Below are 16288 nucleotides of genomic sequence, written 5' to 3'. Positions count from 1 at the left end.
CAAGGCGAGAGGTAATGAGAGAGTGGATGAGAGTTCGGGTGGTGTGCTCAGAGAGGAAAGGGCGAATTTTGCTGATGTTAAAGAGAAAGAAGCGACAGGTCTTGGCTGTCTGCTGGATATGGGCAGAGAAGGAGAGGGAGGAGGATGACTATGCCCAGAGATTTCAGACATATGTGGGAGGGTTCTATGATCAAAAACATTCAACAGTAACATCTATCTATCTGTTGTAGTTTCGAAACAGTGATGACAGGAAATCTACACCCTCTGCCTATCAGGGCTTGGATTGAAATAGCACATACCAGTATATACCGTACTGGCTTCTCTGTCCTCTACAGCGCTATTGAGGAAAGGAGGAATAAGACAGAGGCTGAAGAAGAAAGCTATCATGAGATGCATGTGCACATTATTGGGCAAAGCAGCTAAGCGCAGAAATTAACTTGTGTGGTACATGTGGGTGCACAGAATATTAAAATGAATTGTGATGAGGCCATTAGATATTCCACTGCAAGAAATTCACTGCCACATCCAAAGAAGTGTAGAAGGATTTAATGCCAGTTTTTTACTTACTTTTTTTGTTCTGCATATAAATGGGTAAATTAGGCCTTACCTGCTAATTTGCTTTCCTTTAGTCCCTCTGCACCGGCCCAGAATGTGACTGATGGGTTGTACACGCCTTCCAGCAGGTGGAGACTGAGAAAAAAAACTGTGACTCTAGCGAGCCAATAAGAGCCCTTGCCAGCCAGAGAAAGATCCAGTAATAAAAGTACCAAAGCAGAAGTAAACCGAAAGAAGAAATAAATGGTCTGTGCATCCAAAAACCTGAGCAGCTACCAGCAAATTGCCAACATAGAGTGAGTGCCTGCAAACATATTGTGTCCAAAGATATGCTCCTGCATATCAGGATACTTAAAGATCTAGAAAAGATTCGTTTTTTTTAAATAAAGAACTAAACTACAAAATCAGCAACACAGCTCCGAACACAGAAATATCTCTTAACAACACAGAATACCTGAAGGGAGGGATCTGGGCCGGTCCGGAGGGACTAAAGGAAAGCAAATTAGCAGGTAAGGCCTAATTTACCCTTCCTTAGCGTCCCTCTGGACCGGCCCAGAATGTGACTGATGGGAAGTAAAAAAGCAGTTAAATTATGGGAGGGACCCTAGTAGCCAAGCCGTCAAGATGTGTGCCCCAAAAACAACTTGCTGACAACTCTGGATGTCCAAGCGATAGTGCTTAGAAAAAGAATGCAAAGACGACCAAGTCACCGCCCTTCAAATGTGTTCCGGAGGCACCAGACAATGCTCTGCCCAAGAAGCTGCCTGACCTCTTGTAGAGTGAGCCTTAACATGCTCTGGAACAGGCTTCCCGGAAAGAAGGTAAGCTGAGGTAATCATTTCTTTAAGTCACTATGAAATAGTGGGCTTAGAAGCCATAAATCCTTTGCGTGAACCTCCGATCAGAATAAACAAATGAGCGGATCGCCGAATCTCATCTGTAGACTTGAGATACTGTTTCAACACCCTTTTGACATCTAAACGCTTCAAAAGACGCTGCTCCTCCGACCCGGCGAAAGAGCCTAACACAGGCAATACCACCGGTTCAGATACATGAAAACGAGTCACAACCTTGGGAAGAAAGGAAGGAACTGGTCGCGAAACTACACGATCAGAACAGAAATCCAAAAACAGAGATCTACACGACAGCAACTGCAACTCCTAAACTCGCCTAGCCGAAGCAATGGCCATCAAAAACACTGTCTTCAGAGTCAAGTCTCTCAAAGAACAAGACGAGAAAGGCTCAAAGGGAGGCTTAGTAAGAACCGAAAGCACTAAATTCAGATCCCAACGAGGAAAAGAACATTGAGACGGGGACGAAGATTAACCCCCCCCCTCAAAAAACGGAGCACATCCGGATGACTAGCTACAGATCTCTCTTGGACACAGCCATGAAAACATGCCAGAGCTGCAATCTGCACTTTCAGAGAAGCCAAAGCAAGACATTTGTCATAACCACGTTGCAAAAAATCCAACATTTGTGGGACAGAAGCACGAAAAGGAGATAGACCAAACTCCTTACACCAAGCCTCGAAAATCCTCCAGGTCCGAACATAAGTCAAAGAGGTAGAACAGCGACGTGAGCGAAGCATAGTAGCAATGACCTTAGCGGAATAACCTTAGTCAGCTTAGCCCTCTCAAGAGCCAGGTCGTAAGACAGAATCGACCCAGATCCGGATGAACCACTGGGCCCTGCTTCAACAGATCTTGAGTGACTGGAAGCCTGAAGGGAACATCTACCAGAAGACGCCACAGGTCGGCATACCACGGTCTGCGAGGCCAATCCGGTGCTACTAAGATTAGACGGCCCTGTGAGTCTCGACCTTTTGAAGAAGACGCCATGGAGGAAAGGCATACAGTAGACCGGCTGGCCAGGACTGAAGAAGCGCGTCTACGCCCTGCGCTTTGGGATCCTTGCGACGACTGAAGAACAGAGGAAGTTTTGCATTGAGGGTGGAGGCAAACAGGTCCATCCTGGGACACCCCCAACGATTAACCAGTTGCCAAAATGCCACTTCGCTTAGAAACCACTCTCCTGGATCTAGCAAGTGACGACTGAGAAAGTCTGCTTGAACATTTAGGACCCCTGCCACGTGAGCCGCTGATAGCGCCACCAGATGGGCCTCCGCCCACTGAAACAGAAGCGATGCCTCTCGCTCCAATGGTAGGCTCCTCGTCTCTCCTTGCCGATTGATATATGCTACTGCGGTGGCATTGTCTGACATCACCCGGACTGTCTCACACCCTTGTCACCTCTTGTTTAGACTACTGCAATCTGCTTCTTGCTGGCCTCCCACTTAGTCACCTCTCCCCTCTCCAGTCAGTTCAAAACTCTGCTGCCCGTCTCGTCTTCCGACAGGGTCGCTTTACTCATACTACCCCTCTCCTCAAGTCGCTTCACTGGCTCCCTATCCGTTTTCGCATCCTGTTCAAACTTCTTCTACTAACCTATAAATGTACTCACTCTGCTGCTCCCCAGTATCTCTCCACACTCGTCCTTCCCTACACCCCTTCCCGTGCACTCCGCTCCATGGATAAATCCTTCTTATCTGTTCTCTTCTCCACTACTGCCAACTCCAGACTTCGCGCATTCTGTCTCGCTGCACCTTACACCTGGAATAAACTTCCTGAGCCCCTACGTCTTGCCCCATCCTTGGCCACATTTAAATCTAGACTGAAAGCCCACCTCTTTAACATTGCTTTTTGACTCGTAACCACTTGTAACCACTCTCCTCCACCTACCCTCCTCTCTTTCTTCCCGTTCACATTAATTGATTTGATTTGCTTACTTTATTTTTTGTCTATTAGACTGTAAGCTCTTTGAGCAGGGACTGTCTTTCTTCTATGTTTGTGCAGCGCTGCGTACGCCTTGTAGCGCTATAGAAATGCTAAATAGTAGTAGTAGTAGTAGTTACTAGACGAAGAAACCCTGGAGCGCCAGACGAATTGCTCTGGTCTCTAACATGTTGACTGAGCAAGTCTTCTCCTGACGAGACCACAGACCTTGAGCATACTGCCCCTGACAGTGAGCTCCCCAGCCTTGGAGACCGGCATCTGTCATCACAATTCTCCAGCTGGGCTGGTCTAGAGGCATACCTTTAGTCAGATTGGCCTCTCGAAGCCACCATCGAAGACTGGTCTTCACCTGCAGCAAAAGAGGTAATCTCCGATGAAAAGAATCTGTCTGCGACGGCCATCTCGACAGAAGTGACCTCTGCAGAGTCCTCATGTGAGCCCTGGCCCAGGGCACCAGCTCGATTGTTGCCGCCATGGATCCCAGAACTTGTAGATAAGTCCCTTGCCGACGGTCTCAAAGTCTGCAAGAACTGACGAATCTGAGACTGCAGTTTGAGGACACGGGCCGGCGGAAGAAACACGCGGCCCTGCATCATGCCGAACAGGACTCCCAGATACTCTAATGACTGAGAAGGCTGAAGACAGCTCTTCTGCATGTTGACTACCCAACCTAGGGACTCTTAAGAATTCTACCACATGAGCTGTCACCTGAACACTCTCCTGGTAAGACTTCACCCTGAACAACCAATCGTCTAAGTAAGGATGGACTAAAATGCCTTCCGTTCTGAGAGCTGCAGCCACTACAACCATGACCTTGGTGAACGTATGAGGAGCGGTCGAAAGTCCGAAGGGAAGAGCCCGAAACTGAAAGTGCTGAACTAGCACTGCAAAACGGAGGAAACGTTGATGTGCCGGACGAATAGGAATATGGAAATAGGCTTCCATAAGATCGAGAGAAGTCAGAAACTCTCCGGACCGGACTGCAACAATGACCGACCGCAAAGTCTCCATACAAAACGAGGGCACCTTGAGAGCTCAACTGAGCGCCTTGAGATCTAAAATCGGCCAGAAGGATCCCTCTTTCTTGGGTAGCAGAAAGTAAATGGAGTAACGGCCTTAACGCTGTTCCGCCAGAGGGAATGGAAGGTCTAGAAGTCTGCAAAGAGTATATCTGACGGCTCTGACCTTGATGCAACAAAGGCAAGGAGATTGTAGGAAAGTGTCTGACAAAGGACGAGCAAACTCTAAGGCATGCCCGTCTCGAATAACCTCTAGCACCCACTGGTCTAAAGTAATCTGGGCCCACCTTCCCTGAAATTGTGCCAACCGAGGAGGCTGGGCCCGCAAGCCTTCACTGTTGAGGATGGGAGGATGAACGAAAAGGAATTTCCTGCTTCCTGACCTCCGCTACAACCTCCCCGAAAGGACTGAGTCCTTTGGAAAAACCTGGAATGTTGACCGGGAAATACTCTGCCCGGCCGATAATGACGAAAATCACGGCCTCTGCCACGACCAGAAAACTTACCACGCCCCAAACCTCTGGGACGATCCTCAGGCAACCTTGGAACCTTAGCCTCACCAAGGCTATGTACCAGCTTGTCTAAATCCTCACCAAACAGAAAAGAACCCCTAAAAAGGAAGTTTACTAAGCTTGGACTTAGAAGCCACATCTGCCAACCAGCCACGTAGCCAAAGAGACCGATGGGCCGCAACGGAAAGAGCCATAGACTTAGAAGAAGCTCGAAGCAAATCATAAAGAGCATCCGCCAAAAAGGCCGAACCCATTTCCAACTTTGCCACTTCAGCATCCATCGCTGAAAGATCTTTCTGACCAGCAAAAACAAGCTCTCGCTACTAAGGACTCACAAATTGCAGCCTGTACTGCCAGAGCAGAAACATCAAAGGAATTCTTCAGTAAGGATTCAATACGGCGATCCTGGGTATCTCGCAGAGCCGTTCCACCGTCCACGAGAACCGTGTTCTACTTGGTAACCGCGGACACTACCGCATCTACTACTGGAGGGTGCAAGAGCCCCTTATCCGAGTGTGGAACCAGATAAAGCCTGACCATAGATCTAGCAAGCCGAAAAGCAGAATCAGGAACCTCCCACTGAGCCTGAATAATATCCCTAATATCTTGATGCATAGGAAAAGATCTACCTGCCCTGCAGATACCCTTAAACCAGCAAATCTACCTTTCTGGGCTCCGCCACTTGGACATCTTGGTCATCAAAACTCAAAGTAGAGGAAACCTGCGAAATAAGCTCCTGAAGGTCATCTTTATGAAAAATCCTTACCATTGAAGTATCCTCCCCCCGCAGGAAGAGATTCTGCTCCATCTTCCGGCTGTTCCAGGTCCTCCGAAAATTACTCCTCAGGAAACCATGCTGCCTCTTCTAAAGATGGTATCTCCTGGTCAGGGGCAAAAGAAAAATACTCTTCTGCCTCCACAGAAAAACCCTCCAGAGATCCTTTTCCCAGAGGGTCCCCTGGAGCAGCTTTGTGCAGCAGAAAGGCTTGGTACATCTGTACCACAAATTCAGGCAGGAATCCTTCACCCGCTGACGAAACGGGAGACTGAGAAACAGGCAGAGGCACAGCACACACAGAGGCATCCAAAATGGTGGCGCTTCAAGCCAAAATCAGCAGCAGCAGTAAGGCTGACCCGACCGTAGCTGAAGCGCCCAAATCGGACCACCCCCCGCTGACGGCGCCAAGGATCTCACGGTGTCTGCACCCTGCTCCACAAAAATCTCCACCGAAGTGCAAATCTTACAGACACCGCTCGCACCTAGCCCCACCTCTGACACACGGAGCATCGGCAAAGTTTTTCCGCCATCGCTGACGGCTAGCCAAGCACTGCGACGAAACCCGACCAAATAAAAAGAGAAGACAAACAATAAAGGAGCTGCTCGCTTAAATAAAACACGTCTTTTTTTTTTAAATAGCTGCCTCTCCCTGCCTCCAAAGCTCTTCCCCCGAAGAGCTTGAGGAAACTTCGTTTTTTGTTGTTTTTTTTTTTTTTTTTTTTTTTTTTTAACTGTGAGCTTCTCAGAAAATTAAAGAACCCAGCTCCACAGAAAATCAGGGAGGATATGGGGGGAGGGACTCAGCCTCCCGAGTGTAACACCCCCGAGGCCCTAAGAGACCCCCCACAGGCCTCTGCCTCTCTGTGACAGGCATTTTTTTTAAGATGCACAGAACCAAAGACAATTCAACTTAAAGAAATTTTTTTAAAGAGAAATATAATACAGAATAGACAGAGATAAAGAATGAGACTGAAGGGCTCACCACCTTCCACCTGCTGGAGACTGAGATTACTGGATCTTTCTCTGGCCGGCAAGGGCTCTTATTGGCTCGCTAGAGTCACAGTTTTTTTCTCAGTCTCCACCTGCTGGAAGGCGTGCACAACCCATCAGTCACATTCTGGGCCGGTCCGGAGGGACGCTAAGGAAATCACCCTTGCAAATATGTGCAATTGCATGGATGATATTTATGTGCAGTATAATGTGTGCTGGCACTTTGGTTTTCTTCAGATATGTATACAATAAAGACATCTTTACTGCAGAACCTTTGTGGCAGGCTTTCTCTGATTAGTGTGGAAGTTCTGTGTGCTTTAAACTTACATTTCATTTGTTAACTGTATCACTGCAGAATATTTTCAAATTAATTTCACAGTAGGAGCCATTGGTGCACAGCTTTCTGCATCAGCCTCTATGTGAAGAGAATCTAATCTCTTCCGTGGTAGTAACTGCAGCCATGCTCTGCTTCCTCCTCCCACCCTGCCCCGCCTAGTGGTAGCAGTATTCACTGCCTTTCCCCAGCACTGCAGGCAGCAATAATACAGGAGTCACGCAAAAACAGACTATAAGGATGCATATGTACTGCTGCCAAGTTAACTCATTCCAAGAGAGAGACTTTTTGGCCGGACCTGGATTTCCACCAACCTCATCCTGGTGCATTATGGGACTTGAGGCACTGATTTTACCGGATAGAATCATGGACTACAAATGCTACACTTCTTTGGGACGCAAGTTTAAAATCAGGACCGGCCAAAAAGTCTCCCTCTTAGAATAGGTAACTTGGCAGCTCTGCATATTTAAGGCCTGTAATGGGTTGCTAATTATTGGTACCAGAACGGTTGATCCAGTTTTGGTTTTATGCTACTCCCTGACTGTATTTTTAGTTCTGATGTCCCTATAGATTATCCTAAGAAAAATAAGACTACAAATTCATGAAGGCAACCCGTGTAGGGCATGGGGCCTGTAAGAATACACCCCTCCCTCAACGTGAGACAGGTTCAGGACCAGAAAGTTGAGAGGAAATTTAGAGATTTGGTGGGAAGGAAAGTGAAAACTGAGTATCATCATTGATGAGAGTATGTTTTCTTGGTGTATATCAAGGGCAAAAATAGTTTCTGGGCCAGACAGAGCACCCTTCTTTCTCTTACCCTGCTTTTTGCCCCAAGTCGTTCAGTTATGTAGTCAGTCTCCCCAGATTAGATACTCATGCACTACTTTTGGAGAGTAAAGGAAGGGAGTGTGAGATGGGAAAAGTGGAGGAAGAAAGAGAAGTGAAAGTTGAGGAGTACATGAGAAGGCTGGGTGTGTGCAATCATCTGGGAAGAAATGAATATAGTTAACTAAATTTTCTAGACCCTTTGGCTCAAAAGACAAGAACACAGTGGTTTACAATTCCTTCCCTTCAAAAAAGAACATGGGGGGGGGGGGGGGGGGGGGGGGGGGAACGACAACAGCAAGAGTGTATGGTGAATGCATTTTGTTAGAATCACATTTCAATCAATCCACTTTTGTACATAAAAGTGATCAACGAAAGCAAGCAGAGTACAACATACAGAACTACATCATAAAGAAAAAAGTTAGAACTACAGATTGAAGGTGTAATAAACATGTCAATGCAACTATAGAAATACTCAGCTTCCAAAAGCCATGTAAACAAAAAAGAAGTCAATCATTTTTCAAAATAATTAAAAACAAAACTCTTCAACTTGTAAATCTTCCTTGGCACAGTGTTAATTTTGATGCTATTCCACAAAAGACCTGATCTCTGGTCCTAAAGTATAGAACTTTAGAAGGTACATAAAAATGCAAACATCACAGCAAATTCCTTTTACTAAGCTAAACGATAAGACGCCCATTATATTCCTATGGGTGTCATATTTAGCATGCACTATTAGCCCCTAAATTTTTTTTAAGTGGGATTGATACAACAGGGAGTCAAAGAGCCAAGAAACAGCTTGTAAAATCAGTGTGATCCCCTCAGGTGTTTTAAAGCATGGCAGCAATATTATGTATCATGTGAACTGTAGGAAGCAACTTTTTGGAGAGGCTGCCTACTCTTAAGCACCATGAAATTACTACTACTACTACTATTACTACTACTATTTAGCATTTCTATAGCGCTACAAGGCATACGCAGCGCTGTACAAACATAGAAGAAAGACAGTCCCTGCTCAAAGAGCTTACAATCTAATAGACAAAAAATAAATAAAGTAAGCAAATCAAATCAATTAATGTGAACGGGAAGGAAGAGAGGAGGGTAGGTGGAGGCGAGTGGTTACAAGTGGTTACGAGTCAAAAGCAATGTTAAAGAGGTGGGTTTTCAGTCTAGATTTAAAGGTGGCCAAGGATGGGGCAAGACGTAGGGGCTCAGGAAGTTTATTCCAGGCGTAGGGTGCAGCGAGACAGAAGGCGCGAAGTCTGGAGTTGGCAGTACTGGAGAAGGGAACAGATAAGAAGGATTTATCCATGGAGCGGAGTGCACGGGAAGGGGTGTAGGGAAGGACGAGTGTGGAGAGATACTGGGGAGCAGCAGAGTGAGTACATTTATAGGTTAGTAGAAGAAGTTTGAACAGGATGCGAAAACGGATAGGGAGCCAGTGAAGGGTCTTGAGGAGAGGGGTAGTATGAGTAAAGCGACCCTGGCGGAAGATGAGACGGGCAGCAGAGTTTTGAACCGACTGGAGAGGGGAGAGGTGACTAAGTGGGAGGCCAGCAAGAAGCAGATTGCAGTAGTCTAAACGAGAGGTGACAAGGGTGTGGATGAGGGTTTTGGTAGAGTGCTCGGAAAGAAAGGGGCGGATTTTACGGATGTTGTAAAGAAAGAAACGACAGGTCTTGGCGGTCTGCTGGATATGAGCAGAGAAGGAGAGAGAAGAGTCAAAGATGACCCCAAGGTTTCGAGCTGAGGAGACAGGGAGAATGAGAGAGCCATCAACAGAAATAGAAAACGGGGGGAGCGGGGAGGTGGGTTTGGGGGGGAAAATGAGAAGCTCGGTTTTGGTCATATTTAATTTCAGGTGGCGTTGAGACATCCAGGCAGCAATGTCAGACAAGCACGCTGAAACTTTGGTTTGGATGCAAGGTGAGATATCAGGGGTAGAAAGGTAGATTTGGGAGTCATCAGCATAGAGGTGGTAGGAAAAGCCATGGGATGAGATTAATGAACCAAGGGAAGAAGTGTAGATAGAAAAGAGGAGGGGACCAAGAACAGAACCCTGGGGTACGCCGACAGGCAGAGGGATAGAAGTAGAAGAGGATCCACCAGAGTGAACACTAAAGGTGCGGAGGGAGAGGTAGGAAGAGAACCAGGAAAGGACAGAGCCCTGGAATCCAAGTGAGGACAGGGTATCGAGAAGTATGCTGTGATCGACAGTGTCAAAAGCAGCGGAAAGATCAAGAAGAATGAGGATGGAATATTGACCTCTGGATTTAGCCAGTAATAGGTCATTGGAGACTTTAGTAAGCGCAGTTTCGGTTGAGTGGAGAGGGCGAAAACCAGATTGTAATGGGTCAAGAATAGCATGTGAGGAGAGAAAATCAAGGCAGCGGCGGTGAACAGCACGCTCAAGTAATTTGGAGAGAAAAGGAAGGAGGGAGATGGGTCGGTAATTAGAGGGACAAGTAGGGTCAAGTGAAGGCTTCTTAAGGAGAGGTGTGACCACAGCATGTTTAAAGGCAGCAGGGACAGTCGCAGTGGAAAGTGAGAGGTTGAGAATGTGACAGATAAAAGGAATAAGAGTAGGAGAGATGGCATTAAGAAGGTGGGTGGGAATGGGATCAGAGGAACAGGTGGTACATTTTGAGGAAGAAAGGAGAAGTGTAGTTTCCTCAATAGTAACTTCAGGAAAGGAGGAAAGGGAATGAGGGGAAATTACAACACTAAAGACAAAAAAATAACTCAAGCTTAAATAACTACAGCATATACGGCTTACTTGATCAAAATGGGACACAGTAGATGCAAATTTATTGACTTAACTGTGCACTGGAAATCTGTTGTATTCAGTTTGCAATATGTCTGCCAAATGTTCTGCCGCCGCTGCCACCACCACCACCCCAATCATCCGACACCCCTACACCTTGTTTTGATCAAGTGGAAATGAACCGTCTGACAGTACTTTCCTAGACTGCCCTGTATTCTCTGACAGAAACTAAACCACCCTCTTCCAGTCCTGAAAATAACTCCTTGAATCCTCCTTGCCTCTTGGCTGGTGACTCAATGATTGTCCCTTACCTTGTGTATGGCAAAGGTCCGGGACAGGTAAAACACAGATCCAACGGATCTTTTGACTACTTCCTTAACGACAGTGTTCAGAAAGAGAACAGAGAGAGCACTGCCAGTGTATGCGTGCAAAGGGGGTTCTTTCAAATCCAGAGGACAGACGGCAAAAGTGACAAACTTTTCTGCTGCTCTCCTAAAACTGAGAAGCGCACAAGACACCGCGGGTCCGCGGAACTACCTGCACTTCAGTATTGGTCTTATGAGATACGCGTAAAGAAACAGCAGTGTACTGTTGCCAGACGAGCAAAATTTCCAATGACTTTTTCCTTTTTCTTTTACCTCTCCATCGTCCACAGCCCGTCCCCGACTTCTCCGTCTGCTCGCACTTACCGCAGAAGCGGAATGTATGGTGGTGGTGGTGCCGCCCGCCGCTAGTGTACCGCTCTTCCGCGCAGGTGCACCAGTACGACTACGTCATAGCCTGTAAAGTGTAAACCAACATACGTACATACAGCAGCAGTGCCATCATTCATCATCACCACAGTGCTCTTCTGCTCTTCAGTCTGTGGCTTCTGGAAAAGGGCGCGGAACTTACTTGAGATGTGAAAGGAGCGGGTTAGTTTATGGAGTTGGCAGGGACTGGCTGTTTCCTAAACAGCGACCTTCTCCTCTCTATTTGAACAGATTGCTTTGGCCTTAGTTTGGCCCTGAAGCTATGCCTGTAATAAGCCTAATATTCTGCTTCACTAGTGTGTGTGAAAGGGAAAAGGTTCCACGCTTCAGGTCGGGGGGGGGGGGGGGGGGGGGAGAAATATTGCTAAAGGGGTGGGGGGGACCAAATGTAACCCAGAGGCAAGATTCTGGTGTGGACTAGGAATTGGTTATTGGACAGAAAACGGAAGGTAGGGTTAAATGGTCATATCTCTCTATGGAAGAAGGTGAACAGTGGAGTGCGTCAGGGATCAGTACTAGGACCGGTGCTATTGAACATATTTATAAATGATATGGAAATTGAAACAAGGAGTGAGGTGATGACACAAAACTATTCAAGGTTGTTAAAACATGTGCGGACTGTGAAATATTTAAGGAAGACCTTAGGAAATTGGAAGACTGGGCATCCAAATGGCAGATGAAATTTAATGTGGACAAATGTAAGGTGATGCACATTGGAAAGAAGAATCCAACTCCTACTTACCTGATGCTAGGGACCACCTTGGGGGGGGTCAGCACTCAAGAAAAAGGTCTAGGTTTCGTTGTAGATAATATGCTGAAATCTTCTGCTTAGTGTGCGGCAGGGGCGTAGCCAGACTTCGGCGGGAGGGGGCACATTTTAGCCCCCCTGGCGCCGCTGACCCCCCCCCCCGCTATTGCCGACCGCCACCGCCAACTTTGACAACCCCTGCCGACGACCCTCTCGACCCCCCTCCCGCCGCCAACCCTCCCCCGCCGTCACCAAGGGCTACCTTTGCTGGCGGGGGACCCCAATCCCCACCAGCTGAGGAGGTATTCTTCTTCCTCCGAAGGCTTCGTTCTGTTTCTGATGTCAGACTCGCAGAAACAGAACGAAACCTTGCAGATGATCTGCAAGGCTTCGTTCTGTTTCTGTGAGTCTGATGTGCAGGATGTCAGAAACAGAACGAAGCCTTCGGAGTAAGAAGAGGTCCTCCTCAGCTGGTGGGGATTGGGGTCCCCCGCCAGCAAAGGCAGCCAACGGCGGGAGAGGGGGGGTCAAGAGGGTCGTCGAGAGGGGGGTCCAGGGCCAAATCTATGGGGGCCCAGGCCCCCCTGGCCCCACATAGCTACGCCACTGGTGTGCGGCGGTGGCTAAAAAACGCAAACAGGATGCTAGGAATTATTAGGAAGGGAATGGTGAATAAGACCGAAAATACTATAATGCCTCTGTATTTCTCCATGGTGCGACTGCACCTTGAGTATTGCATTCAGTTCTGGCCGCCGTATCTCAAAAAACATATAGCCGAATTAGAAAAGGTTCAAAGAAGAGCGACCAGAATGATAAATAGGATGGAACGCCTCTTGTATGAGGAAAGGCTAAAGAGGTTAGGGCTCTTCGGCTTGGAAAAGAGACACATAAAGGGAGATATGATTGAAGTCTATAAAATCATGAGTGGTGTAGAGTGAGTAGAAGTAAATCAATTTTTTTTACTCGTTCCAAAAGTACAAAGAATAGAGGGCACTCAAGGATGTTACATGGAAATACTTTTAAAACAAATAGGAGGAAATATTTTTTCATTCAACGAATAGTTAAGCTCTGGAACTCCTTGCTGGAGGATGTGGTAACAGCGGTTAGCGTATCTGGGTTTGAAAAAGGTTTGGACAAGTTCCTGGAGGAAAAGTCCATAGTATGCTATTGAGACAGACATGGGAAAGCAACTGCTAGTCCTGGGATTTGTAGCATGGAGTGATGCCACAATTTGGGTTTCTACCAGGTACTTGTGACCTGGCTTGGCCACTGTTGGAAACTGGATACTGGGTAGATAGACCATTGGTCTGACCCAGTATGGCTACCCTTATATTCTTATGAGTCTCACCTGGGTTAGCTCCGGAACCAGGCCGCAGAAGAACATTCTCACATAGCTTCAGTTCCACAGTTTCTGCTCACTCTTAGGCCATTCGTACCCCACACTTTCTCCTATTCTCAGTCAAGCTGGGATAGGTAATGGTCCAGAATAACAGTTGGGGTTTTTGGTAGACACTTATCTAATTCCGGGTTCCATTCAACTCTTCAGTCCAGGAACCACACGACGGGCTAGGAGGCTTAATGATAACTTGAACTTTTATTTGCAGCTTCATCAACTGGCAAACTGTTGATTCAATGATCCTCTACACAGTCAATGAAATAGATTCTCCTATAACTCAAGGTCAGAATTCAGTCACCGTGGAGAATATCTTTCCTCTACACCTTTCAGGAGTATTTACAAGGAGCAGTTCCTTCTCAGGGCTATACAGATAGACACAGCTTCTCTATGCCTATCCTGCAGCCAGATGTAACCCCAGGGCTGACTTCTCCTGCTGATGTACTCTGTTCCCGCCAGATCTGGACCCTTTATAGCTGTCTTTCTTTCATGGGCATCACCCCAGCTGTGGGCAGATCTTGTCCTACCCTGAATCTCGCTTATGAGCCAGACTCCCCAATCCGCCCAAAGCTCTGTCTCCTTCAACGTCTCTTGTGAACTTGACAGCACTGTCCCTTAAATTTAGCCAAACTGGAATTGGCACTTTAGGACCCTCCCTTTTATTCTTCTGCAGGTCACTTGGCAGGGGGGGGGGGGGCTTGTAGGCAACTGAAGACCTAGGCAACCAAGGACACTTTCCCGTTTTCCTACTCTTAATTCTGCTCTTTTATTTCCTCCCAAACTTCACCTAAGCTGTAACTACAAATCAGGGGCACTATTCTGCATTCCATACATCCTCCCATGGGCTGGGGCTTTCTCCCACCCAGGGACCTCCCAGTCACTCCCCCCCCCCCCCCCCCCCCCCCCATGGTGACACTCTACCAGGCTTACCTTTTCAGTAATTCCCAACCTAACCAGGGGTTATACAAACAGGTTAGTGATGTTTTTTTTCCACACTGCTCCTGCTGTTCTCTCTCTAGCAGAGGCAGTTGGTCCCTGCGGGCTCCAATCGCTGCTGCTATGCCTGAGAAGATGCTTAAAGCATAGTAAAGTCCTTGCAATGGAGACCAATGTTATAAGCAGTGTATTAGAGACATAGGCTAAAGCTCAGTGCACAGTTTCCCAATGCATAAAAATATATCCTATGCAAATAATGTATGCAAACTTGCAGAGCACATTTGATTGTCAGGGAAACAAACAAACGTGTGTACTTTACAGGATAATTCTGTAAGAGTTGGAGGGTGCATAAATGGCCTCTTATAAAATGCCGACTACCGGAAAAGTATGTGCCATGTTTTGATGGGGTGTAGGTTGCCAGTGACTGTGCACATTGATAGAGTTTGGTAGAGTATGGGTGGAACATGCAAGTATACATAAATTATAAAATTTACTTATGTTCTGGCTGATATTTATATATGGGCATTTATACCAGCTATAGGACTAGTATAACGTGATCATTCACACGTTTAATGTAAGTGTGTTTCTGTTACATGTGTTAGTATTCAATTTTTTTAAAAAGTGGGTACCTACTTCTCTTTATAGAATAGATTTGAAATGGGTGTCTGCTTACCCTCTTATCCTAGGTGCCCTATTATAGATTTACTCTCCATATGCAATTGGGAAAGGGAAGGAATTTGATATACTGACTTTCTGTGGCACAATCAAAGCAGAATATAGGTTCTTTTTCTGTCCCTAGTAGACTCACAAGCTGGCGATTTTTTTAATTTTTTACTAGTAAAAAAGCCCCGTTTCTGATGCAAATGAAACGGGGGCTAGCAATGTTTTCTTCTGTGTGCATGTGGGAGTGTGTGTGTCCCTGCCCTCTGGCCTCTCTCCCCTCCCCCCTCTGAGTCCTTCACTGTTACAGAGCCAGCGATTTGATTTCGTGCTCTGCTGTTTTCCTTCACTGACTGTGTTACAGAGAGGGCGGGGCAGACACTCATAGGGAAACCGGATATCTCGCCCCCTTCACACTTCCAGCTGGAGGCTTCATAGAAAGTTGGTGTTGCTTTTTATATAGAGAGATTTTTTGGTACTTTTTTTTTTTTGTTACATTTGTACCCTGCGCTTTCCCACTCATGGCAGGCTCAATGCGGCTTACATGGGCAATGGAGGGCTAAGTGACTTGCCCACTTTTACAAAGAGCTACAGTGGGAATCAAAACCAGTTCCCCTGATTCTCAGGCTACTGCACTAACCATTAGGCTACCCTTCCACGCCACATTAGATGTGTGTCTGGAATACCAAATGTACGTTCTGCACATACATATTACTGGTGTGGTAGAACATTTAAATTTCTGAAGTTGAGCATATTTCCCATTATTTCACAACTGCAGCACCTACCTCTTAATCCTGCATTCATCGGAAATCAACTTTTTTTTTGGCACACATCCTCTTAAATAAAACAAACAGCAAAAAAAAAAAACAAAACTATATGCAGTTAGCTCATGCTAGTACAAGAAAAGAGACACACAAAACTTTTCCTAATGCTAGCCACAGAAATGCAAACTTCCATAGCGTCCCTTCAGACCGGCCCAGAATGTGACTGATGGGTTGTGCACGCCTTCCAGCAGGTGGAGACTGAGAAAAAAAAAAACTGTGACTCTAGAGAGAGCCAATAAGAGCCCTTGGCAACAAGAGAAAGATCCAGTAAGTAATCTCAGTCTCCAGCAGGTGGAAGATGGTGAGCTCTTCAGTCTCATTCTTTATATTATATTTATGTTATATTCTTTATATTTTTTCTTTTCTTGCTGTAATTTTTTTAGTTGGTTTTAATATCTTGGTT

At 46.5% G+C, this 16288-nt stretch overlaps 1 protein-coding gene across 3 annotated transcripts in view; it reads right to left on the bottom strand.

Annotated features, from left to right (window-relative positions):
* NIPAL1 (NIPA like domain containing 1) overlaps window positions 1-11309 on the bottom strand; it is an 83931-nt gene extending 72622 nt beyond the window's left edge. For 2 of the 3 annotated variants that reach the window (XM_030191352.1, XM_030191354.1), the window contains exon 1: window positions 11211-11309. In XM_030191352.1, the coding sequence (XP_030047212.1) occupies window positions 11211-11218 (8 nt within the window). In that variant the 5' untranslated portion in view covers window positions 11219-11309. Of the gene's footprint in view, window positions 1-10883; window positions 11188-11210 lie in introns of those variants that run through there. The other variant, XM_030191353.1, reaches the window with a different exon arrangement.
* Between the last annotated feature and the right edge of the window lie 4979 nt (window positions 11310-16288).

The sequence above is a fragment of the Microcaecilia unicolor genome, chromosome 2 (assembly GCF_901765095.1).
Source record: "Microcaecilia unicolor chromosome 2, aMicUni1.1, whole genome shotgun sequence".
Classification (NCBI taxonomy): domain Eukaryota; kingdom Metazoa; phylum Chordata; class Amphibia; order Gymnophiona; family Siphonopidae; genus Microcaecilia; species Microcaecilia unicolor.
This window is presented reverse-complemented; position numbering and strand designations above follow the sequence as displayed.